Source organism: Pongo abelii, chromosome 20 (assembly GCF_028885655.2).
Source record: "Pongo abelii isolate AG06213 chromosome 20, NHGRI_mPonAbe1-v2.0_pri, whole genome shotgun sequence".
Taxonomy (NCBI): domain Eukaryota; kingdom Metazoa; phylum Chordata; class Mammalia; order Primates; family Hominidae; genus Pongo; species Pongo abelii.
In genome coordinates, this window is record NC_072005.2 from 64,855,173 (window position 1) to 64,881,174 (window position 26,002).

Genomic DNA, 26,002 nt, shown 5'->3' on the forward strand with positions numbered 1-26,002 from the left:
ACGTAGAGTTTCCAACACGAAAGCCCGTGTGGTCGCGCCAGGAGCTCAAGGCCTTCCAAGCGGCCCTTATCCCGCGTTGATGCCCAGGCACCCCGCGCGCCCTGTTTCACCAGGCCCAGTCACTCCAGCTCCAGCAGCACTGAGAACCTACGAACGCCGAGGGCGAGAGTGAGGTGGGGGAGGGCGGCCGGAAATGCGCGCGCGGCTCTCTGGGAAATGGAGTTAGGCGCGCGCCGGGGCAGTGTCGGCTGCCGATGCCGCGGCCTTTGTCTCGCAGTCAGGAGGGTGAGCTAGGCCGGCGAGGAGGGGGAGGGGAGGGGAGGCCAGGCCGGGGAGGGGAGGCCAGGCCGGGCCGGGCCGAGTGCGGGGGGTCCGGGGATCTTCCTGGGGCCCTGGCGGGGCGAGTTTCCAGCAGCGCGCGTCTCTGTGGAGTCCGTTTTGCTGCCCGGGGCCTGAGGAAGGCCGTTTCGGGGCTGGCGGGGGTAGGCTTTGCGGGGCATCCCTAGTCTGAGAGGAGGGCGGGGCCCAACGCCCAGATGGACTGGAGCTGCTCCGACGGCCCCCGAGGGAACGCGCGCCCCGCCCCTGGCCCCACCTCTGCCCCACACCGGGTACTGGGCCGCCACCTTTGTTGATGGAAGAGAGAAACTGAGGCACAGTGCCCAGGGCCAGGGGACCGCAACCACCCGGCCCTTGTCACTGTAGCGTTAAGGCCCAGAGTCTGCGCAGCAGACATGTGTCGGCACCCGCCAGGCCCTCAGCTTCCCTCAGACAGGCGGGAAAACCCTAGGCTGCCCTTCCCCGAGCGGAGGGCCGCCCCACACACAGCAGGCGCTTAAACGGGTACGCGGGGCCCTGGACGGCTCTCCGCGGAGCTCCCCAGGCTCTGGCGGAGTTCCCCGGCTTGGGGACCTGAGCACCGCCTCTGCCTGCCCAGCTGCTCACCCCCCCCTTCCCCCAGAGCAGGGCTAGCCGTTCCTGCCAGAAGCCAGGGCATGACCCCTGGGCTGCGCGTCTCCACAGACCCGGTGAGAATCTCGGCCTCCTTGCCCGTGCCCTCCACCTCGTGCCCGGCCTCCTCGCGCGCGGCCTTCTCACGCCCGGCCTCTTTGCACCCCGTCCCTACTCGCGCGCAGCCTCCTCCTTGTGCCCGGCCCCTACTTGCGTGCCCGGCCCCTACTCGTGCCCGGCCTCTACTCGCACAACTGGCCTCTACTCGCGCACCCGGCCTCTACTGGTGCCCGGCCTCTACTTGCACACCTAGCCTCTACTCGTGTCCGGCCTCTACCTGAACGCCCGGCCTCCTGAAGTCCGCGCCAAGCTCCCCAACCACAGCCTGCCTCTGAAAGGACCGCCCACGCTGCGCTGGAGGTCAGCGGGCACGGGTCCCTGTCTGAGTGGGCTTTATGTTTGTGCGGCTGTCATTGCATACCTGAGGCTGGGTGATGTCAGACAATTGTAGGTGCCCCGGCTCTGCAGTCTGAAGTTGAAGGCCTTAGCATGCTCTGCGCTCCAAGATGGCGCATGGAGTGCCGCTTCCTCAGACGTCATGGAAGCCAAGGGGGCGGAACTCGCCTTTTTATGATGACATTAACCCCACCCATAAGCCACCAGAAGAAACCAGCCTCTTGTAGGAATGTCGGAAAACCCGTACAAAGGGACTGGTGCGGTGGCTTGTAGCTGTAAATCCCAGCTACGGGGGAGGATTGCTTGAGCCCAGGAGTTGGAGGCTGCAGTGAGCCATAATGTGCCACTGCACTCCAGCCTGAATGACAGTGGGAACCTGTCTCTAAAAAATTAAAAAACAAACCCAGATTTGGCCGGGCGCGGTGGCTCACGCGTGTAATCCCAGCACTTTGGGAGGCCAAGGTGGGCGGATCACGAGGTCAGGAGATGGAGACCATCCTGGCGAACACGGTGAAACCCCGTCTCTACTAAAAATACAAAAAAAAATTAGCAGGGCGGGGTGGCGGGTGCCTGTAGTCCCAGCTACTCGGGAGGCTGAGGCAGGAGAATGGCGTGAACCCGGGAGGCGGAGCTTGCAGTGAGCCAAGATCATGCCACTGCACTCTAGCCTGGGCGACAGAGCGAGACTCTGTCTCGGGGGGGAAAAAAAAACACCCAGATTCAGTCGTTAGACTTCTACTACTAGCTTTATAACTTTGTTTATTCCCTAGGCTGAAGTGCAGTGATGCAATCATGGCTCACTGTGCTTCAAACTTATGTGCTGAAGTGATCCTCCCACCTCAGCCTGCTGAGCAGCTGGGACCACGGGCATGCGACACCATGCTGGGCTGGTCCACTCCTTTATTGTTGGCTCCCTCCATTTCTTATTTCAAGAGACAAATTATTGGAAACGGGCATGATGCCTTAGATTCTAAGATCCTCCACCTCATCAGCAGGGCCCCCATCCAGGCCCCACAGAAAAACCTGACCCAAAACCCCAGACCAAAGAGAACTCCATCCGACCCAGCCTGGCTGGCATTTACCAGCTACCCCACCAGCAGCCAGTGCCAGGGTTGGCTTGGCTAGGACACTCGTGTGATGTTTCAGGAGCAAGTGACGTTTGAGGACGTGGTAGTGGACTTCAGCCAGGAGGAGTGGGGGCAGCTGAAGCCTGCCCAGAGGACCCTGTACCGTGATGTAATGCTGGACACCTTCAGGCTTCTGGTCTCTGTGGGTAAGGCCACACCCATGTCCTATGTGATGATCTGTCCCTGACATGGATTCTGATTCTACTAGGTTAAATATTTATAGGACTGAGCTTTAAAAGCAAATGCCTGGGGCTGTATGTCTTGGGCTTTAAGAACCTGACTGTTTTAATGTAGGAAATATCAATTAAGACCAATATTAGCAAGTCTCAGACTCAACCTGAAATCAACAGAAGCAGAGAAACATCAGGTGAGGGAAACATACTGGGTCTGAAGACTACAGAATCCCAGGGTAGACCAGGGTCTTCTGTAGAGCTGTCAGGAGCCCCTCCTTCTTCAACACCTCCCTCTGCACTTCTGTCTTAGTCTGTTAGGGCTGCTAAAATACCTTAGACTGAGTAATTTTAAACAATAGATATTTGTTGCTCACGGTTCTGGAGGCTGGGAAGCCTAAGATCAAGGTGTCAGCAAATTCAGTGTTGGGTGAGGGCTTGCTCCTCACTGATGGCACTTTCTTCCTGTGTCCTGATATGCCATGAGGGGCAAGGGAGCCCTCTCAAGCTTCTTTTATAAGGGCACTGATCCCATTCATGAGTGGAGCCCTCATGAATTAATCACTTCCCCAAGGCCCCACCTCAACACTATCACATTAGGTATTACGTTCTAATATTTGAACCTTTTTTGTTTATTTATTTATTTGTTTTTAAATTTTTTATTTTTGAGACAGAGTCTCGCTGTGTCACCCGGGCTGGAGTGCAGTGGTACGATCTCGGCTCACTGCAAGCTCTGCCTCCCGGATTCACACCATTCTCCTGCCTCAGCCTCCTGAGTAGCTGGGACTATAGGCACCCACCACCATGCCTGGCTAATTTTTTTTTTTTTTTTTGTATATTTAGTAGAGACGGGGTTTCACTGTGTTAGCCAGGATGGTCTCGATCTCCTGACCTCGTGATCCACCCGCCTCAGCCTCCCAAAGTGCTGGGATTACAGGCGTGAGCCACTGCGTCCAGCCTGAACCTTTTTTATTTTTAAGAAACAGGGTCTTGTTCTCTTGCCCAGGGTGGAGTGCTGTGGCACAGTCATACTTACTGCACACTCAACCTCCTGGCTCAAGTAAACCTTCCATTTCAGTCTCCCAAGTAGCTGGGACTACAGGTGCATACCACCACACCTAGCTAATTTTTAAAATTTTTGTAGAGACGGGGCCTTGCTGTGTTGCCCAGGCTGCCCTCAAGCTTCTAGGCTAAAGTGATCCTCCCACTTCAGCCTCCCAAAATGCTGGAATTACAGGCATAAGCCACTATGCATAGCCTGAATTTTAGGGGGACACTGACATTCAGACCATAGCAATCTCTTTCTGGCTTCATTTCCAGAGAGGCTCCTCTGGAAGTGACAAGACAACTGCCTGGGGTGCCTTTCCTGCGACCAAGACCAGCAGAAAAGACAGGGTCTGTGTCCCAGGGTTGTCCTGGTTTGGCTGCCAGGTCTTCTTCACAGTGATCATTGATGCCAACGGGCAGGGGAGGAACCAGGGTTCTGATTGTCCAGGCTTGGGTCACACGTCCACCCCAGAACTAGGGGTAGGGTCAGGGACTGAGAGTAGGGGAATGAGTCCCTGAGGAACATCCAGGGCTGTGGGTATGACAGCTGAAGTCACTCAGGGGTCCCCACCCATCTGGGACCTGGAAGACCAAAGGTGGAATGGGCTGAGGCTCAGGAAGGGTCCTGGGATACAAATGCTCACTCTATGGGTCTCTCCTTGAGCAGGACATTGGTTACCAAAGCCGAATGTCATCTCCCTGCTGGAGCAAGAGGCAGAGCTGTGGGCGGTGGACTCTGGACTTCCCCAAGGCGTGTACCCAGGTGAGATGGGAGCCCTTCGAGGCAGAGAGAAGCCTGTCCATGCTTGCTTCCTGGTTTCTCCCTCTGCATCTGCTCTCTAATTCTTCACAGCAAATTTACTACTCAGTCTTAGTGAAGATTTACCAAGAACCCATTTTGCTGTGAGTGACGACACCAAGTCCTCATCTCCACTGAATTTATATTCTTGGTGAGGGAGTGGGGTAAACAAACAATAAATTGGTAAAATAATAATAATAAAACGAGTTGGATGATTACAGATTGTGATGAATGCTGAGAAAATGAAAATGACCCATGAGGTAGACTAGGATGGATGTGAGGAGACTTTAGCAGAGAGATGAGGGATAGCCTCTCCAAGGAGGTGACATGTGACTTGAAGCCTGAGCCATGAGGCAGTCTGAGCGAACAGTAGTATTTCAGGCAGAGGAAACAGCAGGTGCAAAGGCCTGAAGTCATGCATCAGTCAGCTCTTGCGGAGGAAAAGCACTCTGACCTCAGTGGCTTAAACCAAATAATTGTTTATAACTCATGTGTCTGTGGATCAGTGGATCCAGGCTGGGCCCTGCCATGTGCCTGTAGGGTGACTGGTAGGGAGCAGAGGTATCCCAGCCCACTAACAGGCAATTTCCCATTGGATCAGGTGGGAAGAGTGGCCTGTCACCAGAGTCCAGGAGGGATGGCCATTGTGGGAAAGGGTCACAGTAGGGTCCCTCCACATCAATAACAGTCAGCCCTTACCCAATATATTAGCTTCTTATTGCTCCTCCTGCAACAAGTTACAATTGACCTGTGAATAACATGAGTTTGAACTGTGTGGGTCCATTTATACATGGATTTTCTTCTGCCTGAGCCACCACTGAGAGAGCAAGACCAACCCCCCCTCCTACTCCTCAGCCTACTCACTGTGAAGACAACAAGGATGAAGATCTTTATGGTGGTCCACTTCCATTTAATACATAGTAAATATATTTTCTGTTCCTTAGGATTTTTTTAAATAGCATTTTCTTTAGCTTACTTTAAGAACACATTATATAATACATATACAAAATATGTGTTAATTAAGGGCTGGGAGCAGTGGCTCACACCTATAATTCCAGCACTTTGAGAGGCCAAGGCAGGTGGCATTTGAGGTCGGGAGTTCAAGACCAGCCTGGCCAACATGGTGAAACCCCGTCTCTACAAAAAAAAATACAAAAAAAAAAAAAATTAGCTGGCCATGGTGGCACGCTCCTGTAGTCCCAGCTACTCAGGAGGCTGAGGCAGGAGAACTGCTTGAACTAGGAGGCAGAGGTTGCAGTGAGCCAGGATTATGCCACTGTGCTCCAGCCGGGGTGACAGAGCAAGACCACGTCTCAAAAAAAACAAAGTGTTACCTATTTATTTTATCAGTATGGTCAACAGTAAGCTATTAGTAGTTAAGTTTTTGGGGAGTCAAAAGCTATACACAGATTTTCGATTGTACTGGGGTCAGTGCCCCTACCCCCCTCATTGTTCAAGGGTCAACAATACTACACTTTGTAGTATAAAGCAAAGCAAGTTATCTTAAAGTTCAGGAGATCAGAAATCCAAAATGGGTCTAGCTGGGATATAATAAAGATGTCAGCAGGGCATCATTCCTTCTGGAGGCTCTAGGGAAAGGAAGAATCCATTTCTTTCTCTCCTTTTTGTTTTTTTAAGAGATGGGGTCTTGCTATCTTGCCTAGGATGGAGTCCAGTGGTATGATCATGGCTCACAGTAACCTTGACCTTCTGGGCTCAGGTGATCCTCCTGCCTCAGCCTCCTGAGTAGCTGAGACTACAGGTGTGTGTCACCATGCCCAGCTAATTTTTTTTTGTTTTGTTTTGTTTTGTAGAAACAAGGTCTCATCATTTTGCCCAGGCATGTCTTGAACTCTTGGGCTCAAGGAGTCCTCCCGTCTCAGCTGCCCAAAGTGTTGAGATTACAGGCATGAGGCCCTGTGCCTGGCTGAGAATCCATTTCTTTGCATTTTTCAGCTTCTAGAGGCATCCACGTTCCTTGGCTATGGCCTTGTCCATCTGCACAGTCAGCAAGGCCTGGTCAAGTCACACATCATATTCACTCTGACTCTGACCCTTCTGCCTTTTTTCCCCATTTAAGGACCCTTGTGATTACACAGGTCCATCCAGATAATCCAATGTAATTTCTCTATCTTAATGTTAGTTGCTTAGCAACCTTAATTCCTCCTTCCCATGTAATTGGAAATATACAGGTTCTAGGGTTAGGATGCAGGCATCTTGGGAAGCCACTATTCTGCCATTCACTCCTGGCTTAACTTTTTTTGTTGTTTAATTGAACTTTTCACTGAAACATAACAATATGGGGAAGGTGCCCACATCACACCTCTAGGCCACTGTGGGGTCAGGGTAGGGGCAGCACGCACCCAGGTCATGGCTGTGCAGAGAGGGCTGGGTACCAGGGCAAAAAGAGAGTCCTGTCACAAAGGAGGAGGAGGGAATGCATTTGTTCATTCATTAAGCATGTATATTGAGCTCTTGCTGTGGGCTATAGATACAGTGGTAAGCAAGGTGGACAGAAACCCCTACCCTCAAGGGGTTCCCAGTTAGTGAAACGGACAAAATAAGGCAGACCAAAGTACTCTAATACGCCTTGGGTCATTTTTCTTCCTCTTAGTGATGCACATTGCAGCTATTCCTGTTTGTGGGGAGCAGATAGGTTCCTTTACATCTAGAGTGAGGTGGCACAACAGCATATGCTGCCAGGAAGAAGCTGGGTGTCAGCCAACTTTCCCCATGCAGCACATTTTTCTCTGTTGCCACCTGGCGTTGTGGAAGCCACAGTAGCTGGGGCCTGGGTGCCACACTGCTCCTTCCAAGTTCAGTGCCTCTGTGCATCTGAGTGCTCTCTCCTGGGCATCCCCTCTGCATCCTCTGTGCTCCCCTCACAGACTCCATTCATACTCCTTGTGCCAACTGTTTTTTCCTCCCTCTCCTCTCCTTTCCTTATTCTGTTCTTTCCTCTTCCTTTCCTTATTCCTTATTTTCCTCTTCCTTATTCTGTGTTTCCCTCTCTTCCTTTCCTGGTTTGCAAAACTATATTTTTAAATGGTCAAAGCCACTTGAACCTTGAATGTTTCAAAATCATTAGTTTTATCCTTCCTCTTCCCATCTCACCACAAACTCTTTTGCTGTGGAACAGAGATTAAGGGACATTTCCAGTTTTTGCTTCTTTCAGACTTGGAAACTAGACCCAAAGTCAAACTGTCAGTTCTAAAGCAAGGCATCTCTGAAGAAATATCCAACAATGTCATCTTGGTAGAAAGATTCCTGTGGGATGGTCTGTGGTACTGCAGGGGTGAGGACACTGAGGGCCACTGGGAATGCAGTTGTGAGAGCCTAGAGAGCCTGGCAGTGCCGGTGGCCTTTACGCCTGTGAAGACGCCTGTTCAGGAGCAGTGGCAGAGGAATGGGTTTGGGGAAAACGTAAGTCTGAACCCTGATCTCTCACATCAACCAATGACTCCTGAAAGACAAGGCCCCCACACATGGGGAACATGTGGAAAAAGGGAGAAGCCAGACCTGAATATTTTACAGAAAACCTGTGTAAAAGAGAAACCCTACAAATGTCAGGAATGCGGAAAGGCCTTTAGTCACAGCTCAGCACTTATCGAACACCACCGGACGCACACAGGAGAGAGACCTTACGAATGTCACGAATGCGGAAAAGGCTTCCGGAACAGCTCGGCACTTACCAAACACCAGAGAATTCATACTGGGGAGAAACCCTATAAATGCACTCAGTGTGGGAGGACCTTCAACCAAATTGCCCCACTGATCCAGCACCAGAGAACTCACACAGGCGAGAAGCCCTATGAGTGCAGCGAATGTGGGAAATCCTTCAGTTTTAGGTCCTCCTTCAGCCAGCACGAGCGAACTCACACAGGCGAGAAGCCCTACGAGTGCAGTGAGTGCGGGAAAGCCTTCCGGCAAAGCATCCACCTCACCCAGCATCTGCGAATCCACACTGGGGAGAAACCCTATCAGTGTGGTGAGTGTGGCAAGGCCTTCAGCCACAGCTCGTCCTTGACCAAACACCAACGAATCCACACAGGGGAGAAGCCCTATGAGTGCCATGAGTGTGGAAAAGCCTTCACCCAGATCACACCACTGATTCAGCACCAGAGGACCCACACAGGAGAAAAGCCCTATGAGTGCAGTGAGTGTGGGAAAGCTTTCAGTCAGAGCACACTCCTGACCGAGCATCGGAGGATTCACACGGGAGAGAAGCCCTACGGATGCAACGAGTGTGGGAAAACCTTCAGCCACAGCTCCTCGCTCAGCCAGCATGAGCGGACACACACAGGAGAGAAGCCCTATGAGTGCAGTCAGTGTGGGAAGGCCTTCCGGCAGAGCACACACCTCACCCAACACCAGCGAATCCACACAGGGGAGAAGCCCTATGAATGCAATGACTGCGGCAAGGCATTCAGCCACAGCTCATCTCTCACCAAACATCAGCGAATCCACACTGGGGAGAAGCCCTACGAATGCAACCAGTGTGGCAGAGCCTTCAGCCAGCTTGCTCCCCTCATTCAGCATCAGAGGATCCACACAGGAGAGAAACCCTATGAATGTAACCAGTGTGGCAGAGCCTTCAGCCAGAGCTCCCTTCTCATTGAACACCAGAGGATTCACACCAAGGAAAAGCCCTATGGGTGCAATGAATGTGGGAAATCCTTCAGCCACAGCTCCTCGCTCAGCCAGCATGAAAGGACGCACACTGGGGAAAAGCCCTATGAGTGTCACGATTGCGGAAAGTCCTTTAGGCAGAGCACCCACCTCACTCAGCACCGGAGGATCCACACAGGAGAGAAGCCATATGCATGCAGGGACTGTGGAAAGGCCTTTACACACAGCTCCTCCCTTACCAAGCACCAGAGAACTCACACTGGATAAACCCACTCCACATGTGCTGGGGACATAGGAAGACCATAAGCCATAGCTCATCCCTTTCTAGATTTGACCCAATCATACACATGAGAAATGTATATTCATACACAAGCCTTTTCACACAGCACTTCCCTCAGACACCCTCAGAGAGTTCAGACTGATGGGAAATGACCATGGGACCACCAAGCTCTAGGTCATCCATCCCTGCATCCAAATAGTAGGGAAATGTGGAGATAATCAACACTCAGGACCTTCAGCCTTGAACACCCATTAGTGCTACGTTATAGAACCTACAAAAAAGAAATGGAACAAGTGTAATGGATCCAGGGAAAGCTTTTGTCCAAGGATTCACCGTATTCCAAACCAGAGATGTTCAAATTGGTGAGAAACCCAACAAATGCCTTTCATATATACAAGAACCAAATGAAGTCAGAATTTGCCATTATTGCACATCACATTTTTGGGGGGGAAAGTGCTTATGAATGGTGCAGGTTGACTCTGATATTCATTCCCAAATGACAATATGGCAGAGCGTTCCAGAAATGAGAGTGGCATCTTTATGGAATCACTATGGATACTGACTGTCTCAGTAAAAACCTGTCTGGTTTGTGTGTATATTGTTTGATCAGGGTACGTGGCAGCCAGTCACCGATTGGAATTCCATGTGATAAAGTATCAGTGTACTATAAACAGGTTTTTAGTTATCCCTGCATTATTTTTGCAATTAATCTTTATATGCAATGAGATTGAAAAGCTTTGTATGGGAAGACTCAAATGTAAAGCTGCTTCCATAGAGTCTCACTGATTCTGAGATGGCTTTTGCTGCTCTGTTCTCCCTCTACATTTCTCTGCAGAACTCGTGTTAGAAACACAGATATTTGTTTTACAAAAAGGGAGATTTTTCCTTTGTTAAACCATCATCTTATAAGCAATAGCAAATTCATGTTAGAAACTTCTGTTTTGCAAGATTCATCTTTTTTGGGAAATGTTCAAGTTAATCCTCTCAAACTGCTTTTTCATTGTTTTCATACAATTTAACATTTTGTTAAACCCTAAGTCCACAAATAGCAGTCTTTCTGACAACTATAACCTTTAAATGGTGACTTGCTGCCCTCATTAGAAATTTCATTGGCTGGCCAGGCGCAGTGGCTCATGCCTGTAATCCCAGCACTTTGGGAGGCCAAGGTGGGAGGATCACCTGAGGTCGGGAGTTTGAGACCAGCCTGACCAACATGGAGAAACTCCATCTCTACTAAAAGTACAAAATTAGCCGGGCGTGGTGGCGCATGGCTGTAATCCTAGCTATTCGGGAGGCTGAGGCAAGAGAATCACTTGAACCCGGGAGATGGAGGTTGCGGTGAGCTGAGATTGTACCATTGCACTCCAGCCTGGGCAACAAGAGTGAAACTCTGTCTCAGAAAAAAAAAGAAAGAAATTGCATTGGCTGTTTTTGGTTATCAGCTGTTAGTTGTGGTTACATCCATCAGTTTGATTTTTCTAATCCCAATGCTGGGATATAAATTTCCAGTTACTTGAAATTTCTCTCTTGGGGAAACCATGTTGCAGATAGTCTTCCAATATTGCTTCTCAGTATGATTGTGGAGTGCCTCTTGGGATAAATGCCTTTGTCATTTACAAGCCACTGGAGAGCCAGGCATGGCTGCACCTGCCTCTAGTCCCAGCTGCTTGGGAGGTTGAGGCAGGAGGATCACTTGAACCCAGGAGTTCTGGGCTGTAGTGTGCTCTGCTGAGTGGGTGTCCACACTAAGTTCAGCGTCAATATGATGACCTCCTGGGAGCAGATGACCACCAGCTTGCCTATGTAGGGGTGAACCAGAGCAGGTCAAAACTCCCACGCTGGTAGGGCTCACATCTGTAATCCCAGCACTTTGGGAGGCCAAGGCAGGCAGATCACCTGAGGTCAGGAGTTCAGACCAACCTGGCCAACATGGTGACACCCTGTCTCTACTGAAAATACAAAATTAGCTGGACACGGTGGTGTGTGCTTGTAATCTCAGCAATTTTGGAGGCTGAGGCAGGAGAATCACTTGAGCCTGGGAGGCGGAGGTTACAGTGAGCCTAGATTTTGCTAGTGTACTCCAGCCTGTGTGACAAGAGTGAAACTCAACCTCAAAAAAAAAAAAAAAAAAAAACTCCCATGCTGCTCATTAGTGGGATCGTGCCTATGAATAGCCACTGTGCTCCCGCCTGGGCAACACAGCGAGACACCATCTCTAAAAAATAAAAGCCACTGGAGAAAGCCAGGGTACACAGTGCATAGCAGCACTGTCTCATTGAAACAATGCAGGTCATATAAATAACTTTAAATATTCTGGTAGCCCCATTTAAAAAACAAGAAGAGGGCCAGGCACAGTGGCTCATGCCTGTAATCCCAGCACTTTGGGAGGCTGAGGTGGGCAGATCAGTTGAGGCCAGCCTGCCCAACATGGCAAAACCATGTCTCTGCTAAAAATACAAAAATTAGCCGGGTACAGTGGCATGCACCTGTAATCCCAGCTACTCGGGAGGCTGAGGCACGAGAATTGCTTGAGCCTGCGAGGCGGCAGTGAGCCAAGATTGCACCACTGCACTGTAGCCTGGGTGACAGAGCAAGACTGTCTCAAAAAGAAAGAAAACGCAAGAAGAAACAGGTGAAACTAACGTTTACCCCTATATATCTCAAATGTTAGCAGTTTAACATGTCAATATAAAATTACTGAGATATTTGCATTCTTTCTGTTACGTAACATCTTCAGAATCTAGTGTGCATCTTTTTTTTTTTTTTTTTTTTGAGATGGAGCCTCGCTCTGTCACCCAGGCTGGAGTGCAATGGCACAATCTTGGCTCACTGCAACCTCCGCTTCCCGGGTTCAAGTGATTCTCCTACCTCAGCCTCCCGAGTACCTGGGACTACAGGCATGTGCCACCACGCCTGGCTAATTTTGTAGTTTTAGTAGAGATGGCGTTTCTCCTTGTTGGTCAGGCTGGTCTCGAACTCCTGACCTCATGTGATCCGCCCGCCTTGGCCTCCCAAAGTGCTGGGATTACAGGCGTGAGCCACCACTCCCAGCCTAGTGTGCATCTTATACTTGCATCACATCTCAGAGTTCACCATAGCGACATTTCAAGTGCCCATTTGACACGTGTAGCCAGCTGGTGTCTGTACTGGTGCAGCTCAACAGCTTGGTCTTTGGTCAGCTGTTTTGTCCTCCTTCCCTTTACTACCTGTGTCCTTCTGCCTTTCCATGTGTTCCTATCCTTGTGTAGCATCTTGTGCTCAAGGAAACCAAATGTGCTAGGAAGATCTGCTGCTTTAGGTAATTGGAATGATAGGTGCCTACTCATTTCAGGCTCCCTAGGATATTATTATTATCACAGAACATTACATTCAGGAAAGAGATTATGGCCAGTGTATTCCAGTTCAGTTCAGTAAAAATGGAATCTAGCACATGCACTTTTGCAGTCCTTTGAAAGTGCTAGATTGGCATAATCACCAAGAAACAGTAATGTGAGTTCCTTCCTCTCCACTCAGCCCCTCTTCATCAGACCTCCTTCAGCGACACAGGGGAAATACAGCAAGGATTGGGTACTACAGAGAGGTGCCCACAGTATCACTTCTCTCCTAAGCCAGGGAAAGAGATGAGATTCCTCTCCCTGATGGTGCCAAGCCAGTGGAAGGGCACTGTGGGGGTTACACCCTCCTGAGTCTAGAGGACCTTGCTTACTACGCCTCAGTTATTGGCACACAAGTAGAAGATCAAGTGGGAAAACAGGTGAATGCAGGTGAAATAAGAATGAGGGAGAGTTCTGAGGCTAGGTCAGAAAAGGCCATACAGCGTCTGTCTTTTTTTGCTGGAACACTTGTGCTTGGAGCCCTGAGACACCACTTGAGAAACCACTGGCCCAAGGCCACCATGCTGTGAGGATGAAGCCACACAGGCTCTGCTCAGGGTGTCAGTTCACTCCTAGTGTGAATCTCCCCAGCCTCATCAGGCCTGTGACAGAACAGTCTTCAGATGATTCCAGCCTCCCAGCTTTCAAGGTACCTCAGCCTTCAAGTTCCCAGCTGAGGCCCCAAACATGGTGGAGCCGACCAAAGTCATAAAGTCATCTCTGAATGTGCCTGAATGTGCCTTTTTTTTTTTTTTTTTTTTGAGACAGAGTCTAGCTCTGTTGCCCAGGCTGGAGTGCAATGGCATGATCCAGGCTCACTGCAGCCTCCACCTCCTGGGCTCAAGCAATTCTCCTGCCTCAGCCTCCCAAGTAGCTGGGATTACAGGTGTGTGCCACCATGCCTGGCTAAGTTTTGTATTTTTAGTAGAGACAAGGTTTCACCATGTTGGCCAGGCTGGTCTCAAACTCCTGACCTCAGGTGATCCACCCGCCTCGGTCTCCCAGAGTGCTGGGATTACAGGAGCAAGTCACTGCACCCGGCCTGAGGTCTGTTTTTTTAACTGTGCAGGCACCCCCTCTACTCCACACTGCCTCTTGCTCCTCCTCTGGCCATGTGATACGTCTGCTCCTACTTCCCCTTCCACCATGAGTAAAAGCTTCCTGAGGCCTCCCCAGAAGCTGAGCAGACGCCAGTGCCCTGCTTCCTGTACAGCCTGCAGAACTATGAGCCAGTTAAACCTCTCTTCTTTATTACTCAATCTTAGGCGTTTCTTTTTTTTTTTTTTTTTATTAAGTATTTATTGATCGTTCTTGGGTGTTTCTCAGAGAGGGGGATGTGGCAGGGTCATAGGATAATAGTGGAGAGAAGGTCAGCAGATAAACACATGAACAAAGGTCTCTGGTTTTCCTAGGCAGAGGTCCCTGCGGCCTTCTGCAGTGTTTGTGTCCCTGGGTACTTGGATTAGAGAGTGGTGATGACTCTTAAAGAGCATGCTGCCTTCAAGCATCTGTTTAACAAAGCACATCTTGCACCACCCCTTAATCCATTTAACCCTGATTTGACACAGCACATGTTTCAGAGAGCACGGGGCTGGGGGAAAGGCCATAGATCAACAGCATCCCAAGACAGAAGAATTTCTCCTAGTCAGAACAAAATGGAGTCTCCTATGCCCACCTCTTTCTACACAGACACAGCAACAGTCTGATCTCTCCTTCCTTTCCCCACACTTCCCCCCCTTCTTTTCAACAAAACCGCCATCGTCCTCATGGCCCGCTCCCGATGGTCGCTGTCTCTTCGGAGCTGTTGGGTACACCTCCCAGACGGGGCGGCCGGGCAGAGGCGCTCCTCACTTCCCAGACGGGGCGGCCGGGCAGAGGCGCTCCTCACATCCCAGACGATGGGTGGCCAGGTAGAGGCGCTCCTCACCTCCCAGATGGGGCGGCCAGGCAGAGGTGCTCCTCACTTCCCAGACGGGGTGGCCAGGCAGAGGCGCTCCTCACTTCCTCCCAGAATGGGTGGCAGCCAGGCAGAGGTGCTCCTCACCTCCCAGACAGGGCGGCCGGGCAGAGGCGCTCCTCACTCCTCAGATGGGGCGGCTGGGCAGAGGCGCTCCTCACTTCCTCCCAGATGGGGTGGCAGCCAGGCAGAGGCGCTCCTCACTTCCCAGACGGGGCGGCCGGGCAGAGGCGCTCCTCACTTCCTCCCAGACGGGGTGGCAGCCAGGCAGAGGCGCTCCTCACCTCCCAGACGGGGCGGCCGGGCAGAGGTCCTCCTCACTTCCCAGACGGGGCGGCCGGGCAGAGGCGCTCCTTACCTCCCAGATGATGGGCGGCCGGGCAGAGGCGCTCCTCACTTCCTCCCAGACGGGGCGGCCGGGCAGAGGCACTCCTCACTTCCCAGAGGGGGCGGCCGGGCAGAGGCGCTCCTCACCTCCCAGACGGGGCGGCCGGGCAGAGGCGCTCCTCACTTCCTCCCAGACGGGGTGGCGGCCGGGCAGAGGCGCTCCTCACTTCCCAGACGGGGCGGCCGGGCAGAGGTGCTCCTCACCTCCCAGACGGGGTGGTGGCCAGTCAGAGGCGCTCCTCACCTCCCAGACGGGGTGGCCGGGCAGAGGTGCTCCTCATCTCCCAGATGGGGCGGCCGGGCAGAGGTGCTCCTCACATCCCAGACAGGGCGGCCTGGCAGAGGTGCTCCTCATCTCCCAGACGGGGCGGTCGGGCAGAGGTGCTTCTCACTTACTCCCAGATGGGGTGGCGGCCAGGCAGAGGCACTCCTCACCTCCCAGACGGGGCGGCCGGGCAGAGGGGCTCCTCACATCCCAGACAATGGGCAGCCAGGCAGAGACGCTCCTCACTTCCTAGACGGGGTGGCGGCGGGGCAGAGGCTGTAATCTTAGCACTTTAGGAGGCCAAGGCAGGCGGCTGGGAGGTGGAGGTTATAGCGAGCCGAGATCATGCCACTACACTCCAGCCTGAGCAACATTGAGCACTGAGTGAGCGGGACTCCGTCTGCAATCCCAGCACCTCGGGAGGCCGAGGCGGGCAGATCACTGGAGGCCAGGAGCTGGAGACCAGCCTGGTCAACACGGTGAAACCCCGTCTCCACCAAAAATACAAAAACCAGTCAGGCGTGGCGGTGCGTGCCTGCAATCCCAGGCACTCAGCAGGCCGAGGCAGGAGAATCACAGGAGCCCGAGGCAGGGAGGTTGCAGCGAGCTGAGATCACGGCAGTACAGTCCAGCTTTGGCAACAGAGGGAGACCGAAAAAAGAAGGAGAGGGAGACCGAAGAGAGGGAGAGGGAGACCGAAGAGGGGAGAGGGAGAGGGAGACCAAATAGGAGGGGGAGGGGGAGGGGGAGAGGGAGAGGGAGAGGGAGAGGGAGACAGGCGTTTCTTTATAGCAACACAAGAAGGGCCTAACACAGTGACTGCAGTTTCTGGGTGTGCAGCCATGAGACTGAGAGGAAGGTCTGGTTCTTTGGCAAGGAAAGGTTCTGTCTCTTTCTGGATGTAAAGGGAGAAGTATGCTGCCTACCACCGCAAGCACAGAGAGGACCATCCTAGACAGAGTCAACTCAGAGAAGACAGCAAAGCCCAAGCTCATCTACAATTCAAGCAGGGGCCCCACCCTGGACCTTGCATCCTGGTCTTTCGCAGCAAATAAATAATAACCTCAGCTGGGCGTAGTGGCTCATGCCTGTAATCCCAGCACTTTGGGAGGCTTGCTCGAACCCAGGAGTTCAAGACCAGCCTGGGCAACATAGTGAGACCCTATCTCTACAACAGATAAAAAATTAGCCAGGCATGGTAGCGTGTGCCTGTAGTCCCAGCTACCCAGTAGGCTAAGGCAGGACTATCACTTGAACCCAGGTATTTGAGGCTGCAGTGAGCTATGGTTTCACCACTGCACTCCAGACCATGTTTCTCAAAAAATAAGTAAATAATATCCTAAAGCGTATACAATTTTGAGTTGGATTTCTGGTGACTGGCAGCCAAAAATGCATCTTGGGTAGAAGAATCGTAGAAAGTAGAGAATTAAGTATCCTTTGGCTTCCCATTGTGTTTCTGAAAAAAAGTCAGGCAAGCTGGTGCGATGGTTTGGATATTTGTCCCCTCCAAATCTCATGTTGAAATATGATCCCCAGTGTTGGAGGTGGGGCCTAGTGTGAGGTATGTGGGCTATGGGGTGGATCCCACATGAATGGCTTGGTGCTGTCCTCATGGTAATGAGTGAGTTCTCCCTTTATGAGTTCACCCAAGAGATGGTTATTTAAAGGAGCCTGGCACCTCCTCCCCTCTCTCTTGTTTTCTCTCTCACTATGTGATGCGCCAGCTCCCCTTTGCCTTCCACCATGATTGGAAGCTTCCTGAGGCCTCCCCATAGTGCAGATGCCAGCACTATGCTTCCTATACAGCCTGCAGAACTGTGAGCCAAATAAACCTCTTTTCTTTGTAAATTACCCATCCTCAGGTATTCTTTTATAGTAGTGTAAACAGACTAACACAGCCAGGGCCCTTGGAAGTTTTGTGGAAGCACTGGGTAGGACTGACGTGTGGTAGTCACTGTCCCTCCTGAGCCTCTGCTTATACTGTATGTGAGAGGGAGATTCTTTCAGGCAGCAAGTATTTTCCAAGCACCAACTATAGCTCAGGCACAATTCCAGACTCTGGCAACCGAACTGATGAAACTCGTGGTCTCAGGAGCTTATATTTTGGTGGGGAAATGGAAAATAGAGAAATTAGGATGTTATGGGCACATTACACAGTAAGTGTTATATAGAAACAAAATGGTCCAAGAAGGGAAACCCCAGGCTGGGCGCAGTGGCTCAAGCCTGTAATGCTAGCACTTTGTGAGGCCAAGGCAGGCAGATTGCCTGAGGTCGGGAGTTCAAGACCAGCCTGGCCAACATGGAGAAACCCCGTCTCTCCTAAAAACACAAAATTAGCCAGGCGTGGTGGCACATGCCTGTAATCCCAGCTACTAGGGAGGCTGAGGCAGGAGAATCTCTTGAACCCAGAAGGCAGAGGTTGCAGTGAGCCAAGTTCGCACAATTGCACTCCAGCCTGGGCAACAAGACCGAAACTCCACCTCAAAAAAAAAAAAAAAAAAAAAAAAGAAGGGAAACCCCAAGTCCTCTGGACTTTTTTTTTTTTTTCTTTTTTTTTTTTTTTGAGGTAGGGTTTTGCTTTGTCACGAAGGCTGTAGCTTCAACCTCCTGGGCTCAAATGATCTGTCCCACCTCAGCCTCCTGAGTAGGTGGGACTACAGGCATGTGCCACCATGCCTGGTTAATTTTTAAATTTTTTTAGAGATGAGGTCTTGCTATGTTGCCCAGGCTGGTCTCAAACTCCTGGGCCCAAGTGATCCTCTTGTCTCAGCCTCCCAAATGCTGGGATTACAGGCATGAGCCACTGCGCCCAGCCTCTCTGGACTTCTCAGTTACCTGAGCCGATCCTTTTTGGCTTAGCCCCATGGCAGGTAACACAAATTCAATCCAATTAAAGAAACACAACGGTAAGCTGGGTGTGGTGGCTCATGCCTGTAATCCCAGCACTTTGGGAAGCCAAGATGGATGGATCATTTGAGGTCAGCAGTTTGAGACCAGCCTGGTTAACATGGTGAAATCCTGTCTCTACTGAAAATACAAAAAAAAAAAAAAAAAAATTAGCCATGTGTGGTGGTGCATGCCTTTACTGCCAGCTACTTGGGAGGCTGAGGCAGGAGAGTTGCTTGAACCTGGGAGGCAGAGGTTGCAGTAAACCAGGATTGTGCCACTACACTCTAGCCTGGGTGACAGAGAAAGGCTCTGTCTCAAAAAAAAAAAAAAAAAAGAGAAAAGAAAAACACATACACACACACAACTGGTAAATTACCTGCCCCTCAAAGTGCAGTGATGATTAAATGAGCTCCTGGAATCCCAAAGCGTGTGGCAAAGTATAAAGTGAATGTAAAACATCCATTCATTTGTGTCACTTGTAAAACTGTCATGCCCATTAAATGCCCCAAAAAAGAGGCTGTTTCTGAAGACAGTCTCTTTGTTATAGTACACACATACTTTATATAGCAGCACACAGACGTATATATTTAGATACCGTATACATTCTTATAGAGAGGAGGAGGTTAAAGCTTTAGCTGTCCTTAGGAGAAGCCAAGAGTGACACCATGAAACCACACTTCGCTGGCTCTAGCCCACATCTGAACTCAGTGATTTAGATTTCTGCTGGGAGGCTTTCCTGCCTTCAAAGACCGCTCCATGCCACCCATTTCTTTTTCTTTCTTTCTTTCTTTCTTTTTTTTTTTTTTTTAATCCTTAGGGTCTTATTCTGTCACCCAGGCTGGAGGGCAGTGGTGTGATCATAGTTCTCTGTAGCCTGGAACTCCTGGGCTTAAGCAATCCTGCCTTAGCCTCCTTAGTAGCTGAGACTACAGGCGTGCACCAACATGCCCAGCTAATTTTTTATTTTTTATTAAGACAGGGGCCCACTATGTTGTCCAGGCTGGGCTCGAACTCCCAGACTCAAGCAATCCTCCCACCTTGGCCTCCCAAAGCACTTGGATTATAGTCATGAGCCACCACTCCACCATGGTCCACGCATTTCTGTCACACACTCACCCCCAAGTTCTGTTTCTTTTAGGAGAGTGAGGGCTTTAAAGGAAGGCCTCAGGGTTTACTGTCAAAGGAATTGATTCGTTTATTCTTCTCTTTGAACCCAGAGTAAACAAGTATAAACCACACAGAAAATGCCCCTGGCCCTATGTGGGTTGCAAGTTAGTGGGCGAGATAGGCAAAGCAGGTCATCAGAAGAAAAGCAAGGTGAGTCATAGCGGAGAAAACACAATAAGACAGGCCAGACGCAGTGGCTCACACCTGTAATTTCAACACTTTGTGAGGCTGAGGCAGGTGGATCACCTGAGGTCAGGAGTTTGAGACCAGCCTGGACAACATGGTGAAACCCCGTCTTTACTAAAAAATACAAAAATTACCCAGGCATGGTGGCAGGTGCCTGTAATCCCAGCTACTTGGGAGGCTGAGGCAGAAGAATTGCTTGAACACGGGAGGCAGAGGTTGCAGTGAGCCGAGATTGTGCCACTGCACTCCAGCCTGGGTGACAAGAGCAAGAGTTTGTCTCAAAAAAAAAAAAAAATAAGTAATAAGATGAATACCAGCCAGAGATGACAACAACTTGGGGATTATTGTGTTTGGTGAATGGGGTGAGGGACGTCACATTAAAACCATGGCATCAGGGCAAACCTCTGTGAAAAGACAGGCAGAGCTACAGCTGGAGAGACCTCCCCAGTCCTGGGGCCTTGGTGAGGAGCTGGGGAGCTTAGATTTACCATGTTCCAGAAGCCACCCTCTCACTGAGCAGATTTCCCTGGCAGTTGCCCCCATCGCATGTGGCTGGTCCCTCAGGAGCCCATCTCTCAAGAGCTACCTGGTCAGCCAGAGGCTGGACTTTGGAAAGCTGTTCATTTCATTGAGACATCTGGGAACCTTTCTACAAATTCAGGTTCTCTCGGATTGAGGGAAGGCTGGGCTGCACTATGTTTTGAGGCTCTGGCTTCGTAGACTTGCCATGAAAGTAAGCTGAAACTCTAGGTCCCTCACTTTTAGGGATCCCTTCAAGACCAAGCACCTAATTTTATCTTTGTAATTTTGAATTATTCTTCTGAAGAGGGACCCCTCAGAGGTGTGAGCCTTAGGCCCAACAAATCCAGATTGACCTCTGGTTCCAGCAACCCTCATCTTGGAGACTTCTGCATGGACACTGGGAAGACAGAACCCAGCACTGCCAAGGGTTATGGATCTCCCATTTTGATGTGAGTGAAAACCACCTGAAGGTGGAGGGTGTTAAACCTGGGACCTTGGTTTGGTTGGTCTGAGGGGGTTTGGTAATCTGCACACCAAGGCATTGGGTGATTCTGAAACAGACCTGGAAGCCTCAAGTGAGAACTGTGCCCAAACTTCCTGAAGCGGTTCCTCTGTGAAGCCCATAGTTCCCAAGTGTGGCCCCATCCCAGGAGCCTCTCAGGTTGAAGGAACAGCTACTAATAAATCACTGACTTTTCATTGGACTCAGGGTAGGCAGAATGGAGTATCTGACTTTCTTTGCATCAAAAGCACATCACCCTATCCTGTTCTGTATCTGCCTGAAGGAAGTCCACAGGGTATTCCCGAGACCCATCAGACACCTCACTCATTTTTTCATGATACCCAAGAGACACACTTATAATAAGAATGTGTGCAGACTACATATATACCAAACACATTATACTCACATCTCATACCCTGAAAAATGACTGGGAGACATAAATACACTGAGATGTCAAAAGGAATAGTCTGTTGCCCAGGCTGGAGTGCAGTGGCATGATCTCGGCTCACTGCAACCTCTGCCTCCGGGTTCAAGTGATTCTCATGCCTCAGCCTCTTGAGTAGCTGGGACTACAGGCACGCACCACCATGCCCAGGTAATTTTTTTGTATTTGTACTAGAGTCAAGGTTTCACCATGTTGGCCAAGCTGGTCTTGAACACCTGACTTCAGGTGATCCTCCCACCTGGGCCTGTCAAAGTGCTGGGATTACAGGCGTGAGCCACAGTGCCCGGCCGAATCTGTGTGTTTTTAACTTTTACATAATTGGGAGAATTCTTTTTAAAATGGTGAAAAATGAACTTTATTATAAAAGCCCATGGCCAGGCGCGGTGGCTCACACCTGTAATCCTAGCACTTTGGGAGGTCGAGGTGGGCAGATCACTTGAGGCCAGGGGTTTGAGACCAGTCTGGCCAACATGGTGAAACCCCGTCTCTACTAAAGATACAAAAATTAGCTGGGCATGGTGGCAGGGGCCTGAAATCCCAGCTATTCAGTACACCACGGCGAGAGAATCGCTGGATCCTGGGAGGCAGAGGTTCCAGTGAGCTGAAATTGTGCCACTGCACTCCAGCCCGGGTGACAGAACGGGGCTCTGTCTCAAAAAAAAAAAAAAAAAAAAACTTTCAAAGGAATTTAAAAAACTGAAATAAATGTCCTCATAATTTCATGACCCTAACACAACTACTCTTTGCATTTCTATACTTTCTGTGCTAGGATTTGACAACGAATGCCCACTGTTTACACAGTTGCAACAGAATCGACAGTTACATTCTACTTCTTGAACTACACTTAGAAATTACTCTTCCAGCGCCGGGTGCAGTGGCTCACACTTGTAATCCCCAGCACTTTGGGAGGCCGAGGCGGATGGATCATGAGGCCATGAGTTTGAGACCAGCCTGACAAATATGATGAAACCCCGTCTCTACTAAAAATACAAAAATTAGCCGGGTGTGGTGGTGCGCACCTGTAATCCCAGCTACTCAGGAGGCTGAGGCAGGAGAATTGCTTGGAGCCAGGAGACGGAGGTTGCAGTGAGCTGAGATCACGCCATTGCACTCCAGCCTGGGCAACAGAGCAAGAGCGAGACTCTGTCTAAAAAAAAAATAAAAAAAAAAAAAATTCTTCCTTTTTGCTAGTCTTAATTATCATTTATGCCTTTTTACTATTGCTTTGAATGGCTCTACCATTCATATTTAAGTCATAGTATTTAACTTCATGCAAACCAGCATCCTCATGTATATATATTTTTTGGTCCTTTTTTTTCCTTTTTGTGGAGAATGGGGTCTCACTATGTTGCCCAGGCAGGTCTTGAACTCCTGGGCTCAAGGGATCCTCCCACCTTGGCCTCCCAAAGTGTTGGGATTATAGGTGTGAACCACTGTGCCTGGCCCCATATTGTTAGTGAATACAGTTGGACTGTTAGCTTTCCAAAATGATTGCACTAGTTGACACTGATTCATAAAACTCTCCTCAACTCAAATAGCGATGGCAGACATGTATTTGTCTGCTTGGGCTGTGATCACAAAATACCACAGGCTGGGAGGCTGAATCAACAGGAATTTATTAATATTTTCTCCCTGTTCTGGAGGCTGGAAATCAGAGTGGGTTCCACATGAAGCCTCTCTTCCAAGCTTGTAGACGGTTGCCATCCTGCTGTGTCTGCACCTGCCTATGGCCTTTCCTCTGTGTGTGCAAAGAGAGGGAGCAATCTCTGGCGTCTCTTGCTATCTCTTTTTTTTGAGACGGAGTCTCGCTGTGTCGCCCAGGCTGGAGTGTGGTGGTGTGATCTCAGTTCACCGCAAACTTCACCTCCCAGGTTCAAGTTATTCTCTTGCCTCAGCCTCCCAAGTAGCTGGGATTACAGATGCCTGCCACCATGCCTGGCTAATTTTTCGTAGAGACAGGGTTTTACCATATTGGCCAGACTGGTCTCGAACCCCTGACCTCAGGTAATCCACCTGCCTCGGCCTCCCGAAGTGCTGGTACAGGCGTGAGCCACTGTGCATGGTCCTCCCTCTCTTTTTTTGAGACAGCGTCTTGCTCTGTCACCCAGGTTGGAGTGCATGGTGTATCATAGCTCACTGCAGCTTTGACCTCCAGGGCTCATGTCATCCTACCACCTCGGCCCCCCACGCAGCTGGGACTACAGGCACATGCCACCACACCTAGCTAATTTTTAAGTTTTTTGTAGAGACGAGGTCTAGCTGTGTTGCCCAGGCTGGCTCCTGGGCTCAAGGGATCCCCCTGCCTCAGCCTCCTAAAATGCTGGGGTTACAAGTGTGAGTCACCTTGCCCAGCCTCTTGCTTTTCTTATAAGGACACTAGTCCTATTGGATGCAGGCGCCACTTCAACGACCTCATTTAGCCTATTTACCTCCCTAAAGGCCTTGTCTCCACATATCATCAGATTGTGGGTTAAGGCTTCAACATATGACATTTAATTCAGCTCGTACCAGAGGGTGTTTAAGCATTTTCCCATTGAAATGTATTCCCACCTTTCCAGGTGTCCATCTCTCATTTGCTTTTCCTACTTACTTAGAACACAGCTACCTTCCGACACCCTGTATAAACCCACACTGAACTCTACCGCTCTTCACAGCCAGCCTGCCTGGGGCTTTCCCTTGCCCCCCAGAGAGTCTGTGTCCTTTTGCACACATCCCATCCCTGCCAACTCCACTAGACAGACCTGAGCCACCCTCTCCTGCCTCACCCCACCCATCTTTCTTGCTGGTCCACGTTGCTGCACTGTTGTATGGGAGCTGAGACCCACTGCCTCAAATGCCTGAACCAGCCCAGCTGCCCCTGAGGTTAACAAGTGGGAATATCTAGCTTAATAAAACATCCATTTCTGCTCCTTACATCCTGGGCAGGGTGGTAGGGGTAGAACAGCAAACAAATCCTGAAATCTCAATCAGTTCACTTTTGGTAGTGGTTTGGGAAAGGATATTCTGAAACTATATTAGAGTTATTTTAAGATTCATCAAATTAGTAAAATGCTGAATTTTGGGGTGTCAGGGTTCTCAGTATTAAATAAGACACATACAAATATGGACTGGAGGGAGTCATGAATTGAGTTGGAGGTCTTACTGGATATGTATGTGTATGTGCACAGACACACCTTTGTGTGTAACCTGTGTGCAATCATATGCACATATATTTCATAGCTCAGCAGAAGACACCTCAACTGGCACCCTATCTTGGTCTCTAATGCCATTACCCACTAAAAGGAACCAGTTCTTCAAAGACATGGCCAATTTCAGGGCTGAGGAAGGGTAGAAAGGAGATGGGCTTGGAACATCCTACTACACCAAAAAGCAAATACGTGCTAAAAAAAAAAAAAAAAAAGGAGGCATGTCACAAGGATGCAGGAGTCAACTGAAGGGGGTCTCACTGGCCTCATCTAGGACAACTTGAGCACCAAAATAAGATCAGCAGCTAGTTATAAACCACTGAATAAACAGAAATCCTGAGTCCATTCCAACAATAAAGACAAACTCTTGGGGAGAAGGAAGAGTGCTGGCTGGCAGTAGGATGCTGAGGGCCTGCTGGTCAGCATGGAGGGAGGGCTGGTGTTAGAAAATCACCACCCTGGTAATGATGGATTCAGGCAAGAATCATAAATGAAAGCCAAATTTAGGGGGAAGTTTTGATGAGGAGCAGGATATTTGCATTATCTTTAATCTTTTTGTGACAACTGAAGATCATTGATATTTGCATGATCTTAAAGTATCTTCCCACCGATTCTTATTTGTTAAAAGGAGAAAAAGTTAACTATATTCTTTTTTTGAGACAGGGTCTTGCTCTGTCACCCAGGCTGGAGTGCAGTGGCTCGAGCTCGGCTCACTGCAACCTTGACCTCCCAGGTCCAAGCCATCCTCCCACCTCAGCCTCCCAAGTAGCTGGGACTGCGGGTGTGCACCACCACGCCCAGCTTCAGCCTCACAAGTGCTGAGATTACAGGTGTAAGCCTCTGCATCTGGCCCAGTTAGCCATACAGTGGAAAAACTGCACTCTAACCAGGTGAGCAAAGAGAACATCACTGACAGGAGGAATGTGGACACTGTGTACCCTGGATGGGGTGGGGGAAGGCGCACACATGCAGGCCATAGGTAAGCAGGGTCGAATGTTAATAAGTGGGTCTGGGTGAGGGTTTGTGGATGATCTGTACACTATTGTATTTTATTTATTGATTTTTTTTGACACAGTCTTGCTCTGTCACCCAGGCTGGAGTGCAGTGGCGCAATCTCAGCTTGCTGCAAGCTCCGCCTCCCGGGTTCACGCCATTCTCCTGCCTCAGCCTCCTTAGTATCTGGGACTACAAGCGCCCGCCACCACGCCCGGCTAGTTTTTCTTGTATTTTTTTTAGTAGAGAAGGGGTTTCACCATGTTAGCCAGGATGGTCTCGATCTCCTGACCTCATGATACGCCCACCTCGGCCTCCCAAAGTGCTGGGATTACAGGCGTGAGCCACCGCGCCCGGCCAATCTGTGCACTATTTTAATTCTTGTGCCTTTTTAAAATATGTTTGTAATTATTTCCAAATAAAAAACTTAAAAAGGCATAGACATCTGGCTGTGCACTAAATGAGACAGGAGATGGGAAACTGAAGATGGTGAGGCCCTATAACAAATGACGATCACCCACAGCCTGAGAGCTGAGTGGGACACATCACAGGGGATGTTCCCTGTGGCAGTGCAAGAAGGTACGCTCACAGGTTCGGCTGAGAAATGGGAGAGTACATTTTAGCCTTTATCTTTTCTTTTCTTTTTTTAATGAGATGGAGTCTCGCTCTGT

General features: G+C 50.1%; 1 protein-coding gene across 28 annotated transcripts; it reads left to right on the forward strand.

Annotated features, from left to right (window-relative positions):
- Positions 1-7: 7 nt before the first annotated feature.
- ZNF135 (zinc finger protein 135) lies at positions 8-25,709 on the forward strand. Of its 28 annotated transcripts, XR_008516758.2 has the most exons (7): positions 489-1,371; positions 2,554-2,680; positions 4,025-4,099; positions 4,419-4,514; positions 20,511-20,655; positions 25,002-25,228; positions 25,414-25,709. XR_008516758.2 is itself a non-coding variant. In XM_054541292.2 (6 exons), exons 4-6 carry the CDS (start codon positions 2,647-2,649, stop codon positions 9,444-9,446), a joined length of 1,851 nt encoding a protein of 616 aa, XP_054397267.1. In that variant the 5' UTR covers positions 210-285; positions 967-1,028; positions 1,137-1,371; positions 2,554-2,646; the 3' UTR covers positions 9,447-10,383. The 28 variants fall into 28 exon arrangements, 26 of the variants coding, with proteins under 26 accessions (XP_054397279.1, XP_024092340.1, XP_024092342.1 ...); XM_054541292.2 differs by lacking the exons at positions 4,025-4,099; positions 20,511-20,655; positions 25,002-25,228; positions 25,414-25,709 and adding exons at positions 210-285; positions 7,726-10,383 and having other exon boundaries at positions 967-1,028; positions 1,137-1,371; XM_054541300.2 differs by lacking the exons at positions 4,025-4,099; positions 20,511-20,655; positions 25,002-25,228; positions 25,414-25,709 and adding exons at positions 226-285; positions 7,726-10,383 and having other exon boundaries at positions 967-1,028; positions 1,265-1,371.
- The last annotated feature ends 293 nt before the right edge of the window (positions 25,710-26,002 follow it).